Source organism: Quercus robur, chromosome 11, assembly GCF_932294415.1.
Source record: "Quercus robur chromosome 11, dhQueRobu3.1, whole genome shotgun sequence".
Classification (NCBI taxonomy): Eukaryota; Viridiplantae; Streptophyta; class Magnoliopsida; order Fagales; family Fagaceae; genus Quercus; species Quercus robur.
This window is the reverse complement of record NC_065544.1, coordinates 4,501,445-4,528,599: the sequence shown is the minus strand read 5'-3', so window position 1 is coordinate 4,528,599 and position 27,155 is coordinate 4,501,445. Positions and strand designations below refer to the sequence as shown.

The 27,155-nt window shown below is 32.5% G+C and overlaps 2 protein-coding genes across 8 annotated transcripts in view; both read right to left on the bottom strand.

Moving 5' to 3' along the window:
- The window catches only part of LOC126707413 (protease Do-like 7), an 82,538-nt gene extending 58,602 nt beyond the window's left edge, over positions 1-23,936 (bottom strand). The window contains exons 1-3 of one of the 7 annotated variants that reach the window (XM_050407029.1): positions 23,612-23,936; positions 23,437-23,507; positions 23,027-23,190 (exon numbers count right to left, since the gene is read on the bottom strand). In XM_050407029.1, coding sequence (XP_050262986.1) covers positions 23,062-23,190; positions 23,437-23,507; positions 23,612-23,897 — 486 coding nt within the window. In that variant the 5' untranslated portion in view covers positions 23,898-23,936 and the 3' untranslated portion in view covers positions 23,027-23,061. Of the gene's footprint in view, positions 1-2,878; positions 3,153-22,201; positions 22,715-22,739; positions 23,191-23,436; positions 23,508-23,611 lie in introns of those variants that run through there. The other 6 variants (XM_050407031.1, XM_050407033.1, XM_050407034.1 and 3 more) reach the window with 6 other exon arrangements.
- The window catches only part of LOC126707407 (protease Do-like 7), a 104,074-nt gene extending 80,019 nt beyond the window's left edge, over positions 1-24,055 (bottom strand). Inside the window, exon 1 of the mRNA XM_050407021.1 lies at positions 23,934-24,055. The gene's annotated coding sequence lies outside the window, so the exon portion shown is untranslated. The remainder of the gene's footprint in view (positions 1-23,933) is intronic.
- Positions 24,056-27,155: the final 3,100 nt, after the last annotated feature.

The window sequence follows — 27,155 nt, the reverse complement described above, 5'->3', positions numbered from 1 at the left end:
ATCTTGAACCTAGAGTTGAGGTTTCAATAAACCAGGTAGACCGAGCTAATATTGAGGCAGCAGTCGAGTTAACTTGACTTCTTGACTTGATCTTGAGCTGATTTTTGTGTTTTCAATGTAGATTTTCAATACACACATTTAGACACTAAAGTTTACATTTCAATTACACAAATAAAGTTTTGGATACGGGTTTGCCGACACTCCAAATGAATTGACCCTAACAAAGTCAAATGGTAAGTTGATGTAACCTTGAGGTTTGCCAGCCCATAAGCAATCCTAGTAACAATATCCCATCCATTGACACGAGACTTGCATTTAATGGGGGAGAATAGAAGAAAAAGAAAAGTAGATTCTACTTTTTAAGGCTTTACAATGCCTTGGAAGTAGGACAGGAAACCAACGTTGGTGTCCTTGTAGATTCTTGAGGTTGAGTCATAACCATATCATGATGTTCACAATTAAAATGCTACGAATAAATTCCCATCAATTAAAGTAAATTTGGCATGCCAAGAATGCAATCACGTTGTAATATAATTTGAGATTCTATTCTCACATCCACCAATCAAAATTTTGAATGAGAAGTCTATGTGGAAGGCTTGAAGCTTTCTGAAATTATGAGTTTCCCTTTAAATACCTCAACCGCAGTGCATAATGCAAATATCAAATAGTCAATGCAGCTTATCTAAGCGTCATGCATGAAGATTGAAGAGACAGAAAGTGAATTTGAGCCAAGGATGACTTACTCATATATGCAGCAAGCAATTTGCCTTCTCTTGGCTTACGAGTAATTAAGTTGTCCTTGTCTCTACTTCACTCTCTTTTGTCTCAAGCAACGCTCCCAATCGTGTGCCAATCCTAAGTACACCATACAACAGCGCACTCACACACAGTGGTTGTTATTTTACTGAAAATTATGCAGAGTCTTCTAGTCTTATGGAGCTTATAAAGTCTGCTTATGATAAATTCTACCTTGGCTGATGCTTACATAGAAACACTATCGTTTGGCTGTTATGATCAATGTGTTGCGAAGAAAGGTTCTAAAGCACTATCTATAAAGATCAATTAATGTGTCAATAAAGAAAAAAAAGAGGAAGAGATAAAACCAACGAAAATTACATAATAAGAATAACAAGCTCAATTACAAACGAATTTTTATTTCAAATATAAATTATACGCAGAAACAATTAGAAACAAATGCAATTTTATCCAACAACGGGTTTTTAAGCCAATAAACTTTCACTCGTATTAATTAAGTTCCCAAGAGTTCCTTTACATATTTAATAATAGATTTTTCAATTTAATATTTGTCAAATAAATATATAACACAAAAGATATTTTTGAAGGAAAAGGGTCGGAAAAGTTTTTCTTGATTTGTCGATGACATATATAGGATAAACAGGAAACCAAATTGATTTTAGTGTTTCCACTAAAGAAACAAATCTGTCTTTATTTATATTTGTGCATAAATTTCCTTTGAGCTTTTCTCGTAAGTTTTTAAATCCCACATTTTTCTTAAATCAACGTTCTAGTATATATGTTCTAATTTGGTTTTTATGGTTACAAATTACGTTTGTTAAAATAGAAGAACTATACAACAGCGTTTCAGCTATTCATAGACAAGAAGCTAAAATGCTGCCATTGATCTGTTTAAAAACAACTTATTTAGCTTTTTGTTGAAATTTTTTTACTGAAAGTGTGCTAAAATATACTTGTATCTTGAAAAAAAATTGGAAAAGTGAGGTTTTAAAAAACTGCATATAAAAGTTAAAGCTAAAGCTAAAAGTTGATGCCAAACTTACCCTTATATTTACAACTAAAAAACCTATGTGTTTCCAGCTCTCTCGCCCAAATGGTGATGTTTAGTTTAAGTGCCAAAGCAAACCTACCAAACGGTGTCATTTTCAAAGAGCTGTTGGTTTTAGAGTTTGTTACAGTCCAAAAGTTTGTTAGCGGAGAAGCAAAAAAAGTGAAGCGAGATGCGGAAGCGTTAAGAAGCAGAATATGTTTACCCACGAGGGTTCATTGAATTCACAAGAAGAAAGGAGTTTGGAATCCACCAGAAAATAGGGAGACAAAAATTCTGAATTTTATTGGTTGAATAATTGTTCAAAAAAACATTTATAGACTTAGGAACCTATTTAAGGGCCTCGTAAAACTTGACAGATAAGAAAATATATTCTAAAATAACTTCTACTTAATACCTAACCATAATAGGAACCAAATTTGATCTAAAAAGCATTAAAAGTACCTAAAAAGAAGGAAATAATGTCCTAAACCTAAAATAACAAAAATTACACAAAATTACGAAATATAACAAATTACATAAATTAATTTGAAGATTCTGTCCTACATCAAAAAGTGGTTAGAGTTTAATCTAGATATTTTATTCTGTAAATAGTGAGATTAGAGGGGTCGTTGTGTTCATTATTCAAGCAAGAAATACAGTTTTGATATAATTCTCTTTCTTTGATTTCACTCTCAAACTATTTTTTTTTTCTTTTTCATAATTGTTCTTAACATTCTTGCTTGATCCTGTTTGTTGTTTACACATTCAATTTCAGTTCTATTATTGTTAGATTGTATAGCTTCTAGAATTCTACAATGTTAACTATGTTAGTTTAAAGTAATTAGAAGTTACCAAGAGCTCGTAGCTCAACTAGTTAGTATCTTTTGAGATATTCCCTGACATCCAATTATCTAAATTCATATCCTCCATTCCTCATTATAACTATCTCATTATCAAAAATAATTAGAAGATACCATCTTTATGGATGAAACAATCCAACAAACAAATGCTAATTAAAGTAGGGTTGATAATTAAATTTGGTACTTTTTTTTTTCTATAAATTCTCTTATTTGACTTTTTATTTACTAATAATTATTAATTAAATATATGTATCATATATAAATTTTGTAAGGAAAGTTTATGTGAATAGTACAGATTAGCAACTAAAGAAAGAAAATTAATTAAAGGGGCTTAAGGTACGTACCAAGCTCATGAAATTAAAGCGCGCTAGATTTAGAGGAAAGTTTTAACATCAAAATGGATTATAGGGCATAAATCTCAACATTAGCTACAGAAACTCACCCATGAACCTGAAAATTTGATATTGTCGGTAGTGGGAAGGAGTTTTTTCCACTCCAAGTATCTGCTAGGAAAAATTTAGAAACAAATTCATTTTAATCAATTAGTCAAATTATGCAATGTTCTAATTGAGTTCATAGTTGGCACAACCATATTGAAAAGAAAAAAAAAAGGTGCAAGCAACAGAAACTAAATTTGACACAAACGATATAATTATGATGGGAAATCCTAACGAGAAAAACAAGAATGAGTGGTTTGAAAGGTCAGCACCAACTTGAAAAATTTACTATAGCAGAATGAAAGTTTGCAATACAAGAATATAAAATGTCGTACAACAAACTTGGCCTATGGTAACGAAATCTAGTGAGGAAAACAAATTTGGCCGCCAAATAGCAACATTCAGTGAGGAGTTAAAAAATTCATCACCAAATATTAAAAAATACTTATAAATGACGAGGAAATCATGTTTTCATCAATAAAGATATTACAAATTGTGACGAAAATTCTTTAAAAACTAGAGCCAAAGAGATTTGTAGGTCGGATGTCTATAGCAATGAAATATTTTGTCGCACAAAGTGGGATCTAGTGAGATGAAAATATTCGTTGCAAATATTAACAATAGGTTAAACACTAATTTCGTCACCCAATATAAAAAAAAGTTACTATCATTGGCGATCGAATGCTTTTTCTCTTCTCCTATAAATCCCAAAAAGGTAAGGTTAGTGCAATCTGTTTAAGTACATATGATAAGTACTCTATACTTAAATATTTGTAAAATTATATAGTGAAATTCATGATGTTTGATATTGTGGTGGTTGTTGAGTTGGAGCATGGTGCTATAAGGTAGTTTAAGTTGATATTAAGAGTGTTATTATTTTGTGTATATTTGTTTGATTATTAAAGTATATATAAATTGGAGTATGGAAAGTAGTAATCAATTTCTTAACTTTCGATCCCTTCTGAATTGAATATAAAATATCGTATAAGTATAGTGATAGTGTGAAACAGTAACTTCTTAATATCTCCTTGATGAAAATAGAGAGGGAATATGTTTCATTCATGTGACAAAGTCTAGTTTAGACTCGTCTTATGAAATCTCGATGGATTAGTGTAATTTATTCTGACAAGGCTCTTCTTAATTTCTTGTTTGGTCAGTTCATAAATATTTAGAAATCTCGTTGCATTAATGCACATATCTTTGTCGTGACTCCTTATCGCTTAAATTGTCACCACTCACGGATTTCAAGTAGAAAATCCTCTTGTTCTCCGGGTACATACTAGGAGGGGGGTATTATAAAATGCCTCATCTACGTCGTGTATGAGGTGCTACTGGATTTCCATTTGAGATTGGATGAAGTGGTTAGTGGTATGAGTTGTTTTGTATGACATAGAATATGTATTGAAGAAAAAGAATAGAAGAAAAAGAAATGTAGATTCTACTTTTTAAGGCTTCACGACGCCTCGGAACTAGGATAGGAAACCAATCTTGGTGTCCTTGTAGATTCTTAAAGTTGGTAATAACCTTACCATGATTCTTATAATTAAAATTCTAAGAATAAATTCTCGTTTAACGTACATTTCGCGTGCCAAGAATGCTATCACATTGCACTATAATTTGAGATTCTATTCTCACAACCACCAATCAAATTTTGATTGAGAAGTCTAAGTGGAAGACTAGAATCTTTTCGGTAATTATTTAAGTTTGCCTACAAATTCCTCAACCACATTGCATAATTCAAATATCAAATAGTCAATGCTGCTTATATGAGCGCCATGCATGAAGATTGAAGAGACAGTGAGTGAATTTGAGCCAAGGATGACTTGCTCATATATGCAGCAAGCAATTTGCCTCTCTTGGCCTCTGAGCAAGTTGTCCTGGGCTCTAATTTACTCTCTGTCTCAAACAACACTCCTAATCGTGAGCCAATCCTAAGTTCACCAAAGAACCATGACTTAAATAAGGCTATAGCAACAGTCCGCTCACACACACAATGGTTTTTATTCTAATAGCAATTATGCAGAGTCTTCTAGTCTTATGGAGCTTATAAAGTCTGGTTATGATAAATTCTACCTTGGATGATGCTTACATAGACACACTATCGTTTGGCTGTTATGATCTATGTGTTGTAAAGAAAGGTTCTAAAACACTATCTATAATGAATTTATGTGTCGATTTAAAATAAAAAAAAAATAAAAAAATAAAAAAAAAAAGAAAAGAAAGAAAGAAAGAAAGAAAGAAAGCCAACGAAAATTACATAATAAGAATAACAAGCTCAATTACAAATGAATTTTATTTCAAATATAAATTATACATAGAAAGAATTAGAAACAAATGAAATTTTCCAACTACTAATTCTTAAGCCAATAAAAATTTCACACGTATTAATTAAGGGACAAAATTGGCAAATGCCCTTTTTGGGCCAAAAAAAAAAGCATTTTGCCTCATTTCCCAAACTAATTAGGGAAATGCCCTTATTTTGAAACTCGATTTTCTCAAAATCGAGTTATAAAAAAAAAAAAAAAAAAAAAAAAAATTTCTAGAGCCCTATAGTGGCATTTTAAGTAGCCTATTTTTGGAACTTGAGCTCCATGAACTTGAGTTACATGCAATTTTTTTTTTTTCCTTATTTTTACCTATAATTCGAGTTCATGGAGCTTGAGTTTCAAAATGCCACTATAGGCCCTTAAAACGTCACGATAAGCTCCTTAAAAACGCAACTATAGGGCTTAACTCGATTTTGAGAAAATAGAGTTTCAAAAGAGAGGCATTTCCCTAATTAGTTTTGGAAATGAGGCATAATGCTGTTTTTTTTGCCCGAAAAGGGCATTTGTCAATTTTGTCCATCAATTAAGTTCCCAACTATTGTTGTACATATATAATTGTAGTTATTTCTATTTAATGTTTGTCAAATGAGTCCAAATTTGGTAAGGATGGGGTGTAAAACTCATGTTTTATGCCATCTAATAAGAGATTGTCACATTAGCATTTTACTCAAAATTCAATACATCCTATCACACCAAATAATATCTCAATGAACTTCCAATTTAGTTGGATTTATATATGGGAATTAGAACAAATTGGATTTAATCTCTTGTCAAATATATATATATATATATATATATATACACACACACACACACACACATATATATATATATATATATATATATATAGATAAATTGGTTACAAACCCATGTGATGTACAAAAATGCTATTGGAAATGAGATCTAGTAAAGATATTTTGGTTTAATTTTCTTATTTAGTTGAATATATAGACCTTTTCTTTTTGGAAGTTTGAGTTGTTAGTTTTTTTTTTTTTTTTTTTTTGATAGACTGAGATGTTGTAGGTTAGAGAATGTTTTAATCATCATATGATTTTAGTTTTGCAAGAAAACTATGCACAAATGCATAATATTCTTAGAAACAAGAGATGATATTAATAATATACTAATGGTGTTTAACTTTAGTTTTTGCAATGTTTTCTAACCTAATTTATCGATTTTGTCTTTACTTCTATGTCTCCATATGTTTAATTCATGTAATCATGACTTCTTTTCTTAATAAAATATAAATTACACCCTTTAATTTAAATGAATTTTATTTATGCCGCTAATTTTTTTGTCTAGTCCATATTTTAAAATTTATTTTTGTTATCAAGTTAGTCATTTTTTTTTTTTAATGTGTGTTCTAGTAGGTATTACTGTTTACTTAAAAAAAAAAAAAGTAGGAATCTTTATCCCATATTAATTACGTGTGTCTAGTATCTGCTGCTTATAACCTCAAACTACAACTATAAAGATTAGACCATTTTATAGTTGTACTCTGACAAAATGACATAAATATGGTGTCTACGCAAGCTTTATTGTTTTGATACTATCTAATTTTTTTAATATTAAAAAAGTACCCAATTTTATTTTAATATATCTCACCCTTTTGGATGTTTCTCACTATTCTCTCTCCTCCTCGAATTGTGGCTCGCCAGGGCAGACGATCATGCTGGGCTTTGTTCTTGCCAGGGGAGACGATAAATGCATGTGAATTGTTTTACACAAGGTTTTTTTTTTTTTTTTTTTTGTTTTATTATTATTATTATTATTATTATTTTATTTATTTAATAATAAATGCTGTGTGGCATATCACGTGTCTTCAAAATTATTATTTTAATATCACCATTTTGCCATGTTAGATTTTTGGCTAAAATTACAAATTAGTCCTCTAATTTTGACCACACCATCGTTCAATTATTTTCTCTAAGTTTCATGTTTATTCAATTAAGACATTTTTAGGTGAGTTTCAGTTGGCTAAATTGATAAAGTCTTTGATAGTTGTATAAGAGATTTGGGATTCAATACTCGCTTACACCAAAATTGATTGGTGTCTTGGTCTGATAATAAAGAGTTATTATCAGGAATTGACATCATAGGTTGAAACTCTCTAAAAAAAATTAAGGTATTTTCAACAATTTTCGTTAGATGTTGTTGTTAAGTAAATGTTTTATTATTTTTAATGTTTAAAATAATAAAAATCCATAAAACTAATAAAAATATTTTTGAAAAGATAAAAACTATAAATATATAAAATCAATTTCATTTTCAAATGGGAAGAACACAAACCCATTACATATAGATTGGAACATAAAATTTCTTGACAGATTCAAACAACTTTGAATCTTACAACCAATACCTTGAAGCTCCACTATCATATACACAAAAGATGTTATCAAATCGAAGAAAAATAAACAATTGATTGCAATATTGAAGTAATGAACCTCACAAAAAACCTAGAAATCGCAAACATAGAAAACCCAATAAAAATTACAAAACTTAACTCAAATTTCGTCAAATTGGTGTGCAAATAAATAGATAACCCACAATCTGACCCACAACAAGTTAGAGGCAAAATTTGAGATAGATCATAAAAACCTCAAAAACCAAAGATCTGAATGCTAGTGTTTGCTTTGTAAAGGAAAAACAATTACAAAGAGAGGGAGTACCGTTTGAGATGGGTTTTTCGATAAAATATTTTTTAAGCTCTTCTTTTCCAATCCAACAGAACCATTGGTAATGAGATCCTTGACGATTATGTAGGTTTGTTCTTTGAAGAAAATGTTTCGATGGATTTGGAAGTGTCGTAGTCTTGATTTCTTTGCAAAGCATGAGCATTGGGATTTGGCTAGAGATGAAAATGTAGGTTGGATTGGGCGGAGGGGGGGTAGTGTACAGGGATGCCACAAATGACGTCGTAGGGTGGTTGAAGGGAGGGAGCAAATTAGGGTTTGGGAGATTTGGGTGAGGAGAGAAGGGAATGAAACAATGAGACAAAGGTTGATATAAATTGGGGAAGTGATTCTAGATTTGAGCTTGAAGTTGCTAAATTTGACAACATAGATTTCATGGAGTTAGGGAATCAGCGGCTCCATTTATGCTTAAATAGGAAGTAGAGTAGAGGAGACAGTCAAACAAGAATTGAATTTAGGATCTCATACTCTGACACCATGTTAAATTATTGATTCTTCCAAAAGTTTATGCTATTGGAAATAATAAATTTAACCATTTAATCACATACTCACACACACACACACACACACACACACACACACACACACATATATATATATATATAGAGAGAGAGAGAGAGAGAGAGAGAGAGAGAGAGAGAGAACTATTTTACCACTATTTGCTTTTTAAAAATCCAAAATAGGAAAAAAAAAGTTCATTTAACACACAAAATTATTATTTTTCTAATAACTCACACATAAAAATATAGTTTCATGTTGCATGCTCACATACATTAATTATGAATCCCATCACTCATAAAAACACAAACTACTTTGGATACCTTTTATGTGAACAAAGCATATAAAATATTGCATTGTAGCTCAACCAAATCCGGGTTCAAATAACTCCACATTTAATTATTGAAGTTTTTTTTTATTTTTTTTTCCAAAATACCAATATATTTTCTTTATAAATTTTCATGTGAAATATTGGAGGAAATTATGAAAAAGTTGAGGGAAATTATGAAAAAGAGTTTCACATGATCTAATTGTGCTAAACTCATACATTTTTTTCATTACATATCTTAAATTAGGAAGACCAAACTGAAAGTAGTATTACAGAAGTTGAAGAAACAGAGGTTGAAGACTCAAAGCATAACGGCTAGTTTTGCAACGACTACTTGTGAAGAGTTAAAACGGAGTGTTTTACTTTAATGAGAAACGACATCGTTGTACATTTATACACGCGTGTCACATTAAACCTTTAAACCAAACAGTGCCGTTTTGATCAAAGGCCTTTCCTTCTTCATAGATTCAAGACATGCTCTGTTTCTCCTCTCCTGGGTTCAATTATGAATATAGTAGATATTTGTAGATATTTATCTGAGATGTACAGCTGTAATTTTCAGTCAAATTTGGTAGGAGTTTGTTACAGTTGGTTAGATTAGAACCTTCTAGAAGCTTCCAGGGTGGTTACCATTCTTTGTAAGATATAAATAGAGGATGTGTAAGTAGTGTTCATTTAACAAGCTTGAATAGAAATCTTTTCTTGATTCATCATTTTTTTCTCTCTGTTTTTCTCTTAATCTGCCATTGTTAAAGCTTCAAGCTTGTTATCTTTCATGGTATCAGAGCCTGAATCCATGGCTTCCACTACTCCTGCAAACACTACTACTTCTACAAACACTAATCTTCCATCACCACAGATCACTACTCAAGCACCCTCACCATTATTGCTACTATCTAATATGTCAAACTTGATGTCAATCAAGCTTGACTATATGAACTACATTCCTTGGAGGCACCAGTTGATCACAATACTGGAAGCTTACTCTCTAGTTGAACACATTGATGGTTCAACCTCACAACCTGGTCAGTTTCTTCTTGATGCTCAAGGGCACCTGACCATGAATGTGAATCCAGAGTTCCAGACCTGGAAAATCAAAGATAAGGCTCTCCTTTCTTTGATCAATTCAACACTCACTCCACAAGTTTTCTCTCTCATGGTTGGAATTACCACTTCAAGAGAAGTGTGGAATACTTTATAGCAGAGGTTTACCTCAACTTCAAGGGCTAACATATTCAATCTGAAGTTGGAACTTCAAAGTCTCAAGAAAGGTTCAGATTCAGTGAACAACTTTCTGTTGAAGATTAAGATCGCTCATGACAAACTTCTTGCAGTTGGAGTAGTGGTGGATAATGAAGAACTCATTTGCATTGTTCTTCGAGGTCTACCCAAGGATTTTGCTCACTTTTGTTTAGCAATCCGTACTAGGAGTGAACCAATTACCTATGAACAGCTCTCAATTATGCTGCAGAGTGAAGAACAGGCCAGGGCAGAGAATCTTGATAACTTTTCACACTCTCTAGCCATGTTTGCTTCTGGAAATAAGGGCTCCATTAGCTCTCATCTCCAGCCACACAACCATGGTGGTTTCAATGGTGGCTTTAATAGAGGAAGAGGAAGGAACAATGGTAATAGAGGTAGAGGTGGAGGAAGGTTCAACAACAGTCATGGTGGAGGTCAACACTAGTTTTTCAATTCCCAACCTCAAGAGAATTATAACTCACCTCAGAATGCTCACTTTGGAGGTCAATTTGGTGGTCAATCTGGTGGTCAGACCTTCAAGAATGATAGACCTAGCTGTCAGATTTGTGGCAAGATAGGTCACCAAGCTCTTGACTGTTATCACCGAATGGATTTTGTCTATCAAGGCAAGAATCCACCAACCAAACTAGCAGCAATGGCTTCAGCATCTAATGTAGCCTTAACCAATTGTCAAGATCCTTGGTTAGCTGACTCAGGCACTTCAGACCATCTCATTGCTAACTTGAACAACCTTTTTGTTAAGTCACAGTATAAAGGTTCAGAACAGATCACAATTGGCAATGGACAAGCCTTTCCTATTAACCATATTGGTAATGCTTCCCTCTCTACTAAATACCATAAATTTCTGCCTAAAGATGTCCTTCATGTCCCTAGGATAGCCATGAATCTTCTATCTGTTCACAAGTTTTGCTTACATAATAACTGCTCCTGTCATTTTGATGCTAATCAACTCACTGTTCAGGATGTTCCTACGGGGAGAATCATTTACAAGGGCTTGAGTGAGAATGGGGTTTACCCAATCTATCCACAGCTTTTCAACAGACCTTTTCCACACTCTACTCCATCCACACAGTTCAATTCCCCTTCAACACAGAACAACTCATCTTCTACATCTTTTCATGCACGGAAGTTAAACAAATGATTGCTTTGGCACCATAGACTAGGCCATCCTAGTAATAATGTACTTCAAGGTGCCTTATCTTCTATTTCCTTTCCTATTGATTGTAATAAACCTGTTTTTGGTTCTGACAATCATTGTTAGCATTGCCTCAGTGGTAAAATGCATCACTTACCATTCAATAAATTTGATTTTGTTGCTTCTAAGCCCCTTGAACTTGTTCACAGTGATGTATGGGGACCAACACCTATTATATCCATCAATGACTTTAGATATTACCTAGTCTTTGTTGATGATTACTCTAAATTCTCTTGGCTATATCTGCTTAAACATAAGTCTGATGTGTTTCCCATGTTTAAGTATTTTAAAGCTTCCAAGTACTCTCAAAATTTTAAGGACTGATGGAGGGGGTGAGTTCACCATAACTGCCTTTCATCAGTTTTGCTCCAGTCATGGTATAATCCATCAAACATCCTGCCCTCATACTCTCTTCACACAGTTCCTCCCATCTCCCTACATCAGACTCTCCATCTGTTTCCACACCTTATCAGTCTACCTCACTTGCTCCAATACCTGACCAGTCCGTCTCCACGGACATTATACTTGCTGTTTCATCATCCTTACCTAACCCCATCCCTATTCCAATAAATTTACCTATACAGTCCACCCAACCTGCTACTCAATCCAATTTTAGTTCATCTGTTGTCTTGACTGTACCAGATTCTGTGCCTATTTCAAATGTTCATCCTATGACTACTAGATCCAAAGCAGGTATTTTCAAGCCCAAAGCCTTTGGTACATCAAAAACCAAGGCTGCTTCAATGGATTACACTATCGCTGAGCCTCTATCATTTAAGGTTGCTGCTAAGTATAAACAATGGTGTACTGCTATGGATGAAGAATTTGATGCTCTCACTAGGCAAGGCACTTGGGTTTTAGTGCCTCCCACACCAACTCAAAATGTAGTGGGTTGTAAATGGGTCTTCAAGTTGAAACACAATAGTGATGGCAGCATCAATAGGTACAAGGCTAGACTTGTGGCTAAGGGAGTTCATCAACAGTATGGTATTGATTTAGATGAAACCTTCAGCCCTGTGATCAAGCCTCCTACTATCAGAATTATTCTCTCTCTTGCTGTCCAATTCAATTGGCCTCTCAGACAGTTGGATGTTCGAAATGCTTTTCTTCATGGTGTCTTGAAGGAGGAGGTATACATGGTTCAGCCACAGGGTTATGTAGATCCTATCTTCCCTAATCATGTTTGTAGACTCCAGAAGTACCTTTATGGTCTCAAACAAGCACTAAGGGCTTGGTTTGAGAGATTTTCATCTCATCTCCTTCATTTGGGGTTCCTGGCCTCTTTGGCAGATTCCTCTCTTTTCATCTTGTGGCATGGGAAGTTTCTGGTGTATCTGCTGGTCTATTTTGATGACATAGTCCTTACTGGCAATTGCCCTTCCTTTTTGCAGTCAATTTTACTCAACTAAGCACTGAGTTTGAGCTCAAAGATCTTGGCCCCTTACACTACTTCCTTGGGTTGCAAATTACTAGAACTTCTGATGGTCTTTTTCTCGATCAATCCAAGTATGCCCATGATCTTCTTCAGAAACACAACATGCTTAATGCTAAGGTTGCTAAAACACCCTGTGCTCTGTTGGTTCCTGCCTTAGGGTCCTTACTGGCTGATCCTCATACTTATAGAAGCATTGTTGGCTCTCTTCACTATTTAACCTTCACCAGACTCGATCTTAGCTTCGCAATTTATCAAGTTTGCCAATTTATGTCTACTCCATGTGAGGCTCATTTGATTGTAGCCAAACGCATTCTAAGGTATGTGAGTGGCACTCTCAATTTGGGGATTTTCTTCCAACATGGTCCTTTATCCCTCTCTGCCTTCTCAGATTCGGACTAGGCTGGGGATCCTTATGATCGTCGCTTTACTACGGGGTTCTTGGTCTACCTAGGTTTAAACCCAATCACTTGGAGTGCTAAGAAACAAGACATTGTTTCTCGTTCTTCAACAGAATCAGAGTATCGTGCTCTTGCCACCACTGCTGCTGAGTTGGTTTGGATTCATCAAGTTTTAAAAGATCTTGGTCTCTTTCTTTCTTTTGCTCCAAAGCTCTGGTGTGATAATGTCTCTGCCCTTGCTATTGCCTCGAACCTAGTATTTCATGCTCGCACCAAGCATGTGGAGGTTGATTACCATTTTGTGCGTGAATGAGTACTTCGCCGAGATCTTCAAGTTCGTTATGTGGCCACTGGTGACCAGCTTGCTGACATCTTTACGAAGAGTCTTCCTTCCTCACGTTTTCTCTGGTTTCGTGACAAAACCATGGTGTCTTTGGACCCCTTGGTTTTGAGGGGGGATGAAAGTAGTATTACAGAAGTTGAAGAAACAGAGGTTGAAGACTCAAAGCATAACGGCTAGTTTTGCAACAACTACTTGTGAAGAGTTAAAACGGAGTGTTTTACTTTAATGAGACATTACGTCGTTTTACATTTATACACGCGTGTCACATTAAACCTTTAAACCAAACAGTGTCGTTTTGATCAAAGGCCTTTCCCTCTTCACAGATTCAAGACGTGCTGTGTTTCTCCTCTCTTGGGTTCAATTATGAATAGAGTAGATATTTGTATATATTTATCTGAGATGTACAGCTGTAATCTTCAGTCAGTTTTGGTAGGAGTCTATTACAGGTGGTTAGATTAGAACCTTCTAGAAGCTTCCAGGGCGGTTACCATTCTTTGTAAGATATAAATAGAGGATGTGTATGTAGTGTTCATTTAACAAGCTTGAATAGAAATCTTTTCTTGATTCATCATTTTTCTCTCTCTATTTTTCTCTCAATATGCCATTGTTAAAGCTTCAAGCTTGTTATCTTTCACAAACATCTTGTAGCAATTTCTTGCTAAGGTTTTAGAAAATATCTCATTAATGATCATATATACATAAGTTAAAGGACTAAAGCTAGACTTCTTATTACACAAATCTAATGAATTCTTTCCTGAAGCAAATAGAATTCTTACGGATACAAGTAGGTTACAATCCAATCCAAAGTAACATACAAATAAAATGAAGGGATAATTATTATTATTATTATTATTTTGAGAAGAAAATGAAGGGATAACTAATAGGAGAAGATAAATAAAGAGAATTAATCTAAATCCAAAGTCTTCCTGTTGAGTTGCAATGTTTGGTGGTTTAGAAAGCTATGAGTATCATATCTCAAAAAAATTTATTTATTTATTTTTAAAAGGATTGTGAGAATTGTAAAGAAAATTTTACCCCATGATTACTAAGTGAGAGGTTTTCTTTTGTTGATAGCAAGGTTTTGAAACCCGGACCGGACCGTACGGTCCAACTGGAAAAACCTCGAACTGTTCAGCTTTACGGTCTGTTTAGGGTGAAGAACATTTTCATGCCAAAAAAGCAGGGACCCACACGGACCGCGGTCCGACCGTTTGGTTTTGTGAACCGTGACCGGTTTTTGGGGTTTGAACGGTTTCTTTTTGTTTCAGCTTTTCCAGTGAATTTTGGCCAATACACCGGTATGAAGTTATGATCAGATCTAGAAGAAATGAAAGAGCACGAAGAAGAACAAATATCGGAAGGAGATCTGATTATTTCAGATCTTGAACAAAGGGATTTTGTAAGGAAAAAAAAAAAAGAACCAGAGAAAAAGAAGACAAGTTCCTCAAAAAAAAAAAAAAAAGGGAAGAAGAAGAACACAACGAAACAGGGTCTACGCCCAGTTAAAGCAGCAACTAGCAGATTGCGAACACAGTCGCTGATCACGCCTTCGTCTTTTGCTGCTGCTTTTTCTTCTTTCTTTTTTTTTTTTTTTTTTTTTTTTTTCGTTGATGGAGATCACTCTGTAATTCCTCTTTTTTGCTGAATACTACTGCTATGATGCTATCAATGCTATGTGTTCTCTTTCTTTCTTGTGTTACTTTGTTACTCCTTTTGAGTTTGAATTCCTAGGTCCCTCACGTGACATGCATTGGAATGATGAAAGTTTTTAAATTTTTAATAAAAGCAAAAAAATTTCAACCATTAGATTGAGATTTTTTTTTTCAGCTGCCAGCAAGATGTGAGTGTGACAAGCATTCCCTCACGTGGCTAACATTGGAATGATGAAATGTTTTAATTTTTTAATAAAAGCAAAAAAATTTCAGCCATTGATTCAGATTTTTTTTTTCCAGCTTCCCAGCATGATGTGACATGCATATTAAATATTTGAAGTATTTTTAAGAGGAGTAACGCTCTGGCACAAATTATTTTACAATATTTTTATAAAATGTTGATGTGGCTAACCTCTTATTGGTTTTCATCTAGGCCCAACATTAATATCACATTTTTATTTATCAATAATCATTCACCACATCAGTAGTTTATAAAATTTTTTGTAAAATAATTTGTATCTCTAGCATTATTCTTTTAAGAGTAATGTAGTATCACAATATTTTACACAATTTTTTGCTATAATTTGACACATGGCAAAGTGTGAGTAATGAAAAATAAAATTATGGGTCTACATCTCTACCACTCATATCTCGTCACGTGGCAAATTGTGGCAAAATTTGTATAAAATGTTATAGTACTATTATTGCTCTAATTTTAATTAATATTTACAGTTAAGTATATAATAATTATTAAATAATTATTTCAATTTAAATTTATTAAATAATTTAAATAATTTATTTTATTTTATTTGAGTGTCTTTCTAATTCTTATATAATAATAATAATAATAATAATTATTATTATTACAAGTTTAACTAATCAATATATAAATAAATAAATAAATAGATATTATATTTAAATTTGTTAAGGATTTGATATTTCTTATTTGTCTTATAAAAGTTATGATATGAAAATATATATTTGAAATATAGATATTTATATTTAATTTGAATATTTTAGTTAAATTTTCTATTTATACTAATTTAATATATTTATTTATATTAAATTAATTATGACGTCATCACGGTTCGACCCCGATTCAACCTCAGTTCGACCTCAAAAACCTTGAATCTCTCCCTTTTACGTACGGTTCAATGAACGGTCCAGGTCTGAAAACTTTGGTTGAGAGAGTGAGAGGCTTGTTGAGATATATGTGTGCATGTATATCTCATCTAGGGGTGGAGAGCCACATAGCTGCTCTCTTTCCTCCCCCCCCCCCCCCAAAAAAAAAATCTCCTATAGCATACATGGCAAAATGATATGGGCATACTCAAAAATTATAACTGGCCCCCCATTTGTTCCTCAAAGTTGTTCTAGTCCAACAACTTGTCCTCAAATAAAAAAATACTCGGTCCCTCCAATTGTCCAAACACTTGTAATTAATCCAATGGTCAATAACTACTCTCTCCAAATAGCATAGATGTCAACCCATTAATCATTTCAAAACATAACTTTACTTTTCCCTCTTTATTCTCACTATTAAGGAAACTACTGCCTACAGGTGCTTTTGCTTGTTTTTCTTTATGGTGCTGCCAACCTATTATTTATTTCTTATCAAATCATCTCATCCCAATATTCTCAACACGGTCAAACAAAAACATCAAAGTTTGTATTGGTGTTTAGATTTTTAAGAATATGCTTTGTTTATTAAAGTTGTGTTCATTTTTTTTCTATAGTTAAATGATGGTATATTACTATATTACATTTCTCTTCCGGTTAGTATACATGGCAAAATGATATGGGCACACTCAAAAATTATAACCGGCCCCCCATTTGTTCCTCAAAATTGTTCTAGTCCAACAACTTAAAGAAGCTTGTCCTCAAATAAAATAATACTTGGCCCCTTCAATTGTTTTTTTTTTTTTTGATAAGCCCCTTCAATTGTCCAAACACTTGTTATTAATCCAATGGTCAATAACTACTCTTTCCAAATAGTATAGATGTCAACTGACTCAACCTATTAATCATTTTAAAACATAACTTTACTTTTCCCTCTTCATTCTCACTATTAAGGAAACTACTGTCTATATGTGCTTTTGCTTGTTTTCCTCTATAGTGCTGCCAACCCATTGTTTATTTCTTATCAAGTCATCTCATCCCAATATTCTCAACACCGTCAAAACAAAAACATCAAAGTTTGTATTGGTGTTTAGTTTTTTAAGAATATGCTTTGTTTTTTAAAGTTGTGTTCATTTTTTTTTTCTATAGTTAAATGATGGTATATTACTATATTATATTTCATCATTTTTTTAAGTTTATCTTTTGGGATTTGAAATTAGGTGCCAAATAATTCATTAAAAAAAATTAAAATATAAGAAAATTTTAATAATATGAATAATGATGGGTTGATAATGCTTAAAATAATAGTGAAATTTTCAACAGATTTATGAATTATAATTATTGTATCAACACTATGACTCGGCCTCCCAAGCGAACATTCCTGACTACATCATCAAACCATAGGTAGATCTCCAATTGATAACAACCTTGAACAAAGCATAGGTAGCTCATGAATACTAACCTTGAACAAACCCATCTAAATACTTATCTCTCTCTCCCTCACATGCAGACCTTCCTCTATTTCTACCAATGTTAAGCGAATTGTGATGAAGCAGTTAACAGTCACTATACTTTCTGTATAGGATAGCAGTCGTTGAAGAAAATTCGGAAAGAACTTAAAATAAATTAAATTTTTTTCTGGATTTTTAAAATAATGAATTTAATTTTTTAGTTGAATTATTTTAATAAAAAAAATAACAAAATTGGGACACTTGATGACAACATTTAATAGAAATTGATAGGTAAGCCATAATTGAATAAACCTAAAACTTAGAGGACTCAATACTAGCACGTGCTCAGAAGCTAGTATTCTCTCTTGATACATAAAAAAGAGAAGAGAAGTGCTTTAATTTAAATTACTTTCTTTCCCACTAATAATAGCAAACAACAATCTGTCACAACGTGACCTAAGATTTGTTGTGAAAATATTGTGAATATAGCATTTCTCAAAAAAGAATATATATATATATATATATATTTTTTTTTTTTCTGACAGCAAAGGAAACCATTTATTTCCACCCCTTGCTTTGACTAATATGGCATTATAAGAATCACTTAATCAGACATCAAAATTTTAAATGCGCTAGGCAATTCTCATCATTTTTTCAACTCTCATTTTCATTCACAACTTACTAGTATGTTGCCTCTTTAAAAAAAATTAAATTATTATATTGATTTCTATTTTTTTTTAAAGATTATGTTGCCACGTTCATGCCAAATCTTTGACGAATTAATGACTATAAGTACACTCTTTAAGAAAGTAGAGAGAACTTTTCATGTTTCTGGTTTTTATTTTATTTTTATTTTTATTTATTTATTTATTTACAATATAGGAATTCTACTATAACTCAATCTAAGTGTATATAGGTGTGAATCTCACTTTTAAAAACTTGAACCCTAGTCCTTACCCCCACACCCCACAAGCACTTATACTAGTGGAATGATCATCGCGTCAACGGTGCATGGTGGTATGTTTCTAGTTTCTTAATTTGAAGATAAGATGAGTATGTTATTCTCTAAAAAAGAAAAAAGAGAGAGATATGTTTGGCTATATACTAGAAAATCACTACATAAATAGTTATTATTAAATGATGCTTGGCTAATATATATATAGCCAAAACTCAAATAAAATCCAATTAAAATTTAATTAGATTCTCAATTTTGCGTCATGTGTTTTATTTAATTTTTAATTTTGTGTCCAGTAAATTATTGAGTGCAAAAATTGAAAAGTTCAAATCCAATTAGATTCTAAGTTGGATTTCAATTAGAGTCTAATTTTCTGCCATGTGTCCATCTAAGTTTTTAATTTTTGTGACAAGTGATATATTAGATGTGAAAATCGAACGAGTCTAAAACTAATTAAATTCTAAATCATATATATATATATATATATATATATATAATGAAAAACCATTACATAAATTTTAGGGGTGTTTGGATTTTACACCCTAAAGTTTTAGAATTTGAGGGTGTAAAATCCAAACACCCCAAACTTTAAGGATTAAAACCCAAATTTTGAAACGCCATGGTATAAAATCTAAACACCCCAAAACTTCAGAAAGTAAATTTCAAATTCTGAAATTTCAGGATGTAAAATCCAAACACCCCTAAATTTTAGAAGTGTAATTTGCAATTTACTCTTGAATTTTTGAATACTGAGATATAATAAAAGAATTTTACTTTCTTCTTGGACCATAAATTTTGTCATAGTTCAGACATGAATGAAAAATTGTGAGTGATTGCTAATTACTTTGACATAAATATATGGTCTTTTATTCATCATTCACAATCATTGACATACGGGTTGTGAAAAAAACTGTGGCACAAGAATTGTCTCTGCGGGTTTTAGCTATTAGCTATACTGCAGCCTGCGGCCCTGCAGTACCTCTGAACAATGATGACCCATTCCGAGCTAACTCCTTAAGAGGCTTGTCTGTGAATCTGATTAGATTATAAGCAAGTGCTCCGGCAATTGTTCCAATAATTGGCCCAACTACGTACGCCTTACAATCATTTTATTCTAAATTGAGTTAGCAGCATGTGTAAAGAAATATATATAATCTAAGTTTAGTTATAAAATTGGTTGTAGTCTTAAATTATAATTTTATTTAATATCTTTTTATTGGAAATGAATTTTAACAAATCCACTATTGGATTATATCTTCTTCTTATATCCTTCATACTTGCAAAATTTATAGAAAATAAAATATTAATAGTTATGTCATCAATAAATTATTTAAATTGCAAATTTTTATAGTTTAAAATTATGCATAAAATATAAGCTTGTAGATCATATAGTAGATAATATTCGATTGACATAAAATTTGACATGTGTATTGAAAACGTAAAGAACATGTAATTTAATGGTTAGATTTTCAAAATATGCAATAATATTTATTTTATTGAGCAAAGTTGTTTTCTTAAGTTACAACTAATTTTGTAACTAAACTTTGTCCATATATATTTGCTTTTGGAAATTGTAGATTTAAATTGTGTGTTTACTGTTTAGAAGCAATTTTTTACTGATTACTTAATTTTTGAACATTAGTTAAAGTTTATCAAAGTTTTAAAAATTTGATATAAACAAACAAGTTAAAAAGTTAAAAAGAAAAGACTTGTTAGTAGTTCAAAAAAAGAAAAAAAAAGAAAAGACTTGTTAGTTGTGACAAACCAACTATGAATGGTAGTTGTCAAATCGGCTTAGTTTCTTACATTTATTGTTGAAAATAGTTAAATTCAAAAATTCTGAAATCGTTGTTTCTTTTATTAAAAAAAATGTTATAAAAATAAATTATTTATAAATTTTTGAGGTCTCAAAAGTTTATGTGACACAATATTATAAGGTTAACCAAAAGTTAAACATATTCAGTTTTATATATTCCTGTATTATAAATTAAACTAAAAGTGCAATAATAAATTTAAAAAAAAAAACCAAAATCCGTAAATTTAGGACAGGACACACATTAGAGTAAGTAATATGATATATATAATCTAATAATTTTATGATATATCCACGTTGACATAACATTTAACAACTATGTCATGGTGTTAAAAAAATTCAAAAAAAAAAATAATAATAATAAGAATAGTTCTTTATTATTAGACCAAGACACCAATCGATTTTTAGTGTAAGTGAGAATTGAACCCCAGATCTCTTAGCCTTAGAAATAATAAGGATGGTACTTTAGGCAAAGTATGGGAATGAATGGGGGGATGGTGCACTAAAAGTGTTACAAGTCCCAATGGTGTGAATCTTTGGAAATCTATAAGACGGGAATGGTTGACATTTTCCCAGTTTCTTCAGTTTGATGTGTGTGATGGTACTAGAGTGAAATTTTGGCATGACATTTGGTGTGGTGATTGCCCACTTAAGATGGTTTTCCCAGAGCTATTTAGTGTCAGTTGTGTTAAAGATTTCTTAGTAGCTAAGGTTTTACATCTCTCTAATGGGGTGCCCCATTGGGATGTTCGATTATCTAGACCGGTCCAAGATTGGGAGTTGGAGTCACTGCTTACATTTATGGATCTAATCTATTCCAAGGTTGTTAGGGGTGAGGGGATGCATAAGCTTTGTAAGAGACCTACCAAGAGTCGGATTTTTGAGGTGTGAGGTTAATATCACTCTTTATCTTCATCTAATGGCATGTTGTTTCCTTGGAAAGTGGTGTGACAATCTAAGGTCCCAATAGGATTGCCTTCTTTTCTTGGACTCGTGCATTTGGGAAGATATTATCTACTAACAATTTTTGGAAGAGAGGTATTATTGTATTGGATTGGTGCCACATGTGTAAAAGGTGTGGGGAGTCAATGGATCATCATATTCTTCATTGTCCTATAGCTTGAGTTGTGGACAATGTTGTTGTCTATTTGGACTCCAATGGCTTATGCCTAAGAGGGCTATTGATATATTTGCAGCTTGGCAAGGTACTTTCAGCAAGCATAGAGATATTTCTTTTTGGAAGGCTGTGCCACACTGCATCATTGGGTGTATTTAGCAAGAAATGAATGCTAGAATTTTTGAGGGAAGTGAACTATCTATCCTTGAAATCAAATCCTTTTTCTTTTGTACCTTGTTAGATTGGAGTGCTGATAATTACTTTCCTCTTTGTTTTTCTCTTTTAGATATGATTGCGGATAGTAAATTGAGAGATTGATTTTTTTTCCTTCTCTCTGGGTACACCCCCGATGTACTTGGTTTATTTATTTTTAATAAAAAAGAATTGTTACTTATCAAACAAGGAAAAAGTAATTAAATTTTATTAAAGAAAAGGAACTACCTTATATACACAAACAATAGTCCTAAAGAGACATAATCAATTTAAGTTACACTTTAAAAAAAGAGAATCAATTAAACCCACAACTGAATGTATCTTACTATGGCCCAAAAAAAGGAGACCACTAAAACAATATTATTAGGAAATATGATTTCAGCTAAAAAACCAAGGCATACCCTCAAGAATGCATCGGTTTCTCTCCCTCTACAAAGTCCATAATAGGCATAATAACGCTAAGTTCCAAACATATGAAGAATGTTTACCGAAACAATTCCTACATCCAGAATGTAATTCAAAAACAATCTTGGAGATTTCAACATTACTCATCAAACCACGTTGAAGAAGAAAAAGAAAAAGAGAGATATTTTACAGAAAAGGAGAAGATAGAAAATCAAGAATCTCAGCGCTTAGACTATTCATTACACTTATATGGGAGAGATGGTTACAATAGGATAAGGAATATTACGATGTTGACAGCTGGCAGGGACACCCAAATGCATAACCAGGTATAAGTCAACAATTCATGGGCAATGTCACAATGCAACAGCAAAAGATCTTTGGTCTTACCACTCCTTGTGCACATAGAACATTTAATCAGGACCCTCACTGCTTGGGATATTAGAGCAAATGATATCAACAAAGAGTCAACAAACAACGATTTCCAATCATTAACATTGCGAACAAACACTTAATATTTCATAAGCATGTCGTTTCGTCAATCAAAAATCACCAAGTGAAATCTAACTAAACTAAATCATCCTTATTAATTGTAATGACATACAATTCAAGATGCATTTTTATTAGAGGTCGATTTTTACACCATGCATCATGCCAAAACCTCACCCCTATTACCATCCCCTACCACATACTGAACATACCCTGCTAATGCTTCTCCATATGCGACAACCATGAATACACCTTACCTCCTCCCTATTCCTCACCATATTTGAAAGCTAAAACCCATTTTCACAAATGAGTAGTTTCTTCTCCATATCTCCATAGCCATTTGCCCAACAAAGCTTGATTGAAAGCGCACAACTTACAAGCTCCCAACTCTGAAATTTGAACGCACTATGGAGCTTCTTTAAGCACAAACACCAAAACCCAATTTCACACCCAGAAATCAGAATTAAATCTCCAGCCCAAAAACAATTATACACAAGTAGCTTATTTAGCACAAACACCATGTTCCTCAAGAACCCAAACCCAATTTCACACACACCCAGAAATGAAAATTAAATCTTCATCAAGAAATGCTAGTAATTTTGCAAGATTGTTGATAAAAAACAAGTATTGAAGAAGCAGAAAAAGAAAGAGTGGTGACTCACAGGATCTCTATATATAGGATGCACCGGAACTTCTTCACGGTTAACAAACATAGCCTCTGCGACCACAGGTCCTACAAAACCGAATACAAAGAAAATGAATATAACATAAAGGGAATTCAATTTCCTCACAAGAATCAAAAGAGAGAGAGAGAGAGAGAGTTCGACACCGCCGTACCGGGCTTGACGACATGTCGGTTAGTGAGAACGATGCCGCGGCGCTTGTCGACGACGAAGCCGGTGGCGTAGCTGGCGCCGGCGGACTCGGTGTCGAAAGCGCGACAGGCGTTGGTGCGGAGGACGACGACGGCGGGGACGACCCTGCCGAGCGCCCTCCTCCAGTCCTCGGCCGTGGCGACGTTCTCGCGGAGCGGCGGCGGCGGGTCGATTTCCATGCTCAGGTCGCTGTCGACCTTGATCGACGAATCCGGCTCCGATCCCAACCTCTCCATCGGATCCTCCATTGAAAACGAAAATGAGAGCAAAAGACAGAGAGAGAGATGTGAGTGTGTGAGTTGAGATTTAGGGTTCAATGAATGAGAATGAGAGTGATGATTCCAACGGATGAGTTGAGACTTTGAGAGAGTTGAGTCTTTCTTCTTCTAATTCTTCTTCTATTATTTGTTTATCGTTTTGTTTGTTTGTTAGCTTTTTTGGTTTGGTGGTGATGACTTAAAAAGTGAGGGCCGCCTAACTCCGAGGTAGGGTGTGCGTCATGCTCATAGACATGTGGGGCCAATCACCTTCGCTTTCTTTTTTTTTCATTTTTCAATTTTCATTTTCACTAAACAATGACCTTTCACAAGCATGCTTTTAGCTTGATTTTTTTTATTTCTTGTTTTTTTTAATATTATTTTTTTCAGTTTACTTTTTAATTACCTTTTGAATAAATTGATTAAAAAAAGAGTAAGTTAAGATTTTTGTCTCTCCTTTGAGTTTTAATAAAGGGTTATCTTAATGAATGTCTTAAGGCAATTGTTAATAAGTTATAAAATAAAATTTTTAATATTATTTTTATGGGGAATATAAAAAATTTTCAACAATATTTATTATTTTATCATTTTATCATTTTCTCAATAAAATCTTTTTAAAATTATTAGGGTATTAGTTAACATTTTCCTTTAACAAATAAGTTACTAAGCTCATAGATGTTTATGTATGACTATATAAGTAATTGGAATAATCCATATATTAAAGATGTAGTAGCTCAAGGTCGTTTATGTATAAATGTAAGCCATCAAACCAAATCATGTTAATTCTTTATTTCGCTTTTTTTCTCTCTCATCTTTTTGTCACTTTCAACTTCCAACAATAATTGTAATGCTATGAATAAGTGTAAATTTTAAAGTCCATTTACATTTGAGTAAACTTAGTAATCTATTGAAGCGAACATAAGTGAAAAAAGGTGTTTTTTTAGAAAGCACAGACTAAGGATGGCAAAAATCTCTTGCCCTACATTGCCTCAAGTGGAATTTCCTTTTCTTGAAGATAGGGCTATGTGAGAATAGGTTTTACTCACCCTACCTTATCTTTTTCTACCCCATCTCTAATGTGTATATACATATTTGTATTTAGTATATTTAAATTATATATATTAATTTTTTATACATTTTTTTGCATATAAATTACTGTCTCCCATTTACTCTCTCTCTCTCTAACGATTTCTCTTTCCATTTTTCTTTTAAGGATAGCAAAATGGCAAAAATTAGATCCAGTGCATAAAAGAATTGGATCCAAACCTAGTCCATAGCAAAATACATCCAACTTGCCACACTCTCGTCCAACAAATTTTTTTCCCTTTTTTTTTTAATAGAATGAATACGGTAAGAACAGTACACTCTTAATTCAACCACCTATCCTGTTCTCATCCCTAGCATGTACCACCCATCCTACAAATGATCAATTTTCTAAGGAACTCATGTGCACTTTACAAAATTCAAGGTTCAGTCCAATCAGACATGATCCTTTCTTTTTAACAAAAAGGAATACAATGTTTGCAAATCTCTTTCCTGGTGAGCCATTGCTTTCAACAAAATGATTGACTTGTCAATCCTAGCATCTAGCGTTCTTAAAAAAAAGAGAGTGGTTGAATTGTCACATGAGCGAGTTATGCACAAAATAGTGGTATTAGAATTTTCCTAAAAAAAATAATAGTGTTTTTTAACAAAAAGGATGCAATGTTTGCATTTTACATCACATCCAAAAGATAAAAAAAGAGATAATGATCAAAATCTCTTTCCCAGTGAGCCGTTGCTTTTAACAAAATGATTGACTTGTCAATATTAGCATCTAGCGTTCTTAAAAAAAAAAAAAAATTTATTTTGATATATTAAAAAATTACTTTATTTATTTTAGTACATTATTTTATAATACACTTTAAATTACATATTTTATTCTTTTACTTACATATTTTATTCTTTTACTACTTTATTTAAATATAATTTATTTACTCTTTTTAATTAAGAAAGATATTTTGTATGGAGAGAAAGTTTGAATAAAAAAAAAGTACATTTAGTGACAGAACATCACTATAATGCCAAATTTATTTAGCAATTGACACATTTCTTGAAGGTGATATTTTTTGCCTTTGGTATGCTAAATGCTAAACTTTTAGCGTTTAGCACACCTATACTAGTGCTTTAGTCACTATTTACAGGCCTTAAATATATGGTTGTGTTAACGGGTATAGTAAAATGCTCGTTAACAACTGTACCCATTAACAGCAAATTTTTTTTTTTTATGTCATTTTTTTTCAGTATGGGCCAATTTTATAGAGAAAAAAAATATTAAAATAATCTGTAAGATCAGTTTTATGTCTTTTTCTTTTATTTATCTAATTTTTTATTAAATAAGACCCACTTTAGTACAACATTAACAAGCACCGGTGCTATACTTATTAACATTTGTCATTTATTTATATATATATATATATATATATATATATTACTTTTACTAGCATTTCGACGGTTGTGCACTGTCTACAATGCATTGAATGAGTTGTATCATTTAACTGGTTCTAATTTCTAAATTTGATTAACTTCTCCTGAATTTGAGCACACTGTCCCATTTTCTATTTTTAGCATGGTGCCTTAACTTTGCATTCAACTCCTGGCTGATTATATTCTCTCATGGTACATAATAAAAAGGAGAATCATAATGGAGTAATTTCTTTTCTAACAATAAAAGAAACAATTTAATTCCACCCCTTGCTTTGACTAATATGGCATTATAAGAATCACTGATTAGACATCAAAATTTTAAATGCACTAAGCAGTAAGGCAGGTCTCATGATTTTTAATCCTCATCTTCATTCACAACTTACCATTATGTTGCTTTTTTTTAATAAATGATTACATTGATTTCTAATTTTTTTTAGATTATGATGCCACGTGTATGCCAAATCTTGGATGAATATATGACTATAAGAGCATTAGCATTGGAGAATGCTAATGCTATATGTAAGGTGTATTTAGCATTTTAAGCTTCAAAACATGTTACATCCCGAAATGCTAAAGGCAAGTATTGTAAATTTTTTACAACACTTGCTACAGTACAATTCTATCTTTTAAAGTACACTCATTATGAAAGTTAAAGACAAAATGCAAGAATCTAGAGAGAACTTTCCATGTTTATAGTTTCTTAATTTGAAGATAAGATGAGATATGTTGGGTATATAGATACTAGAAATTCACTACATAAATAATTATAAAAGAGTTTAAATT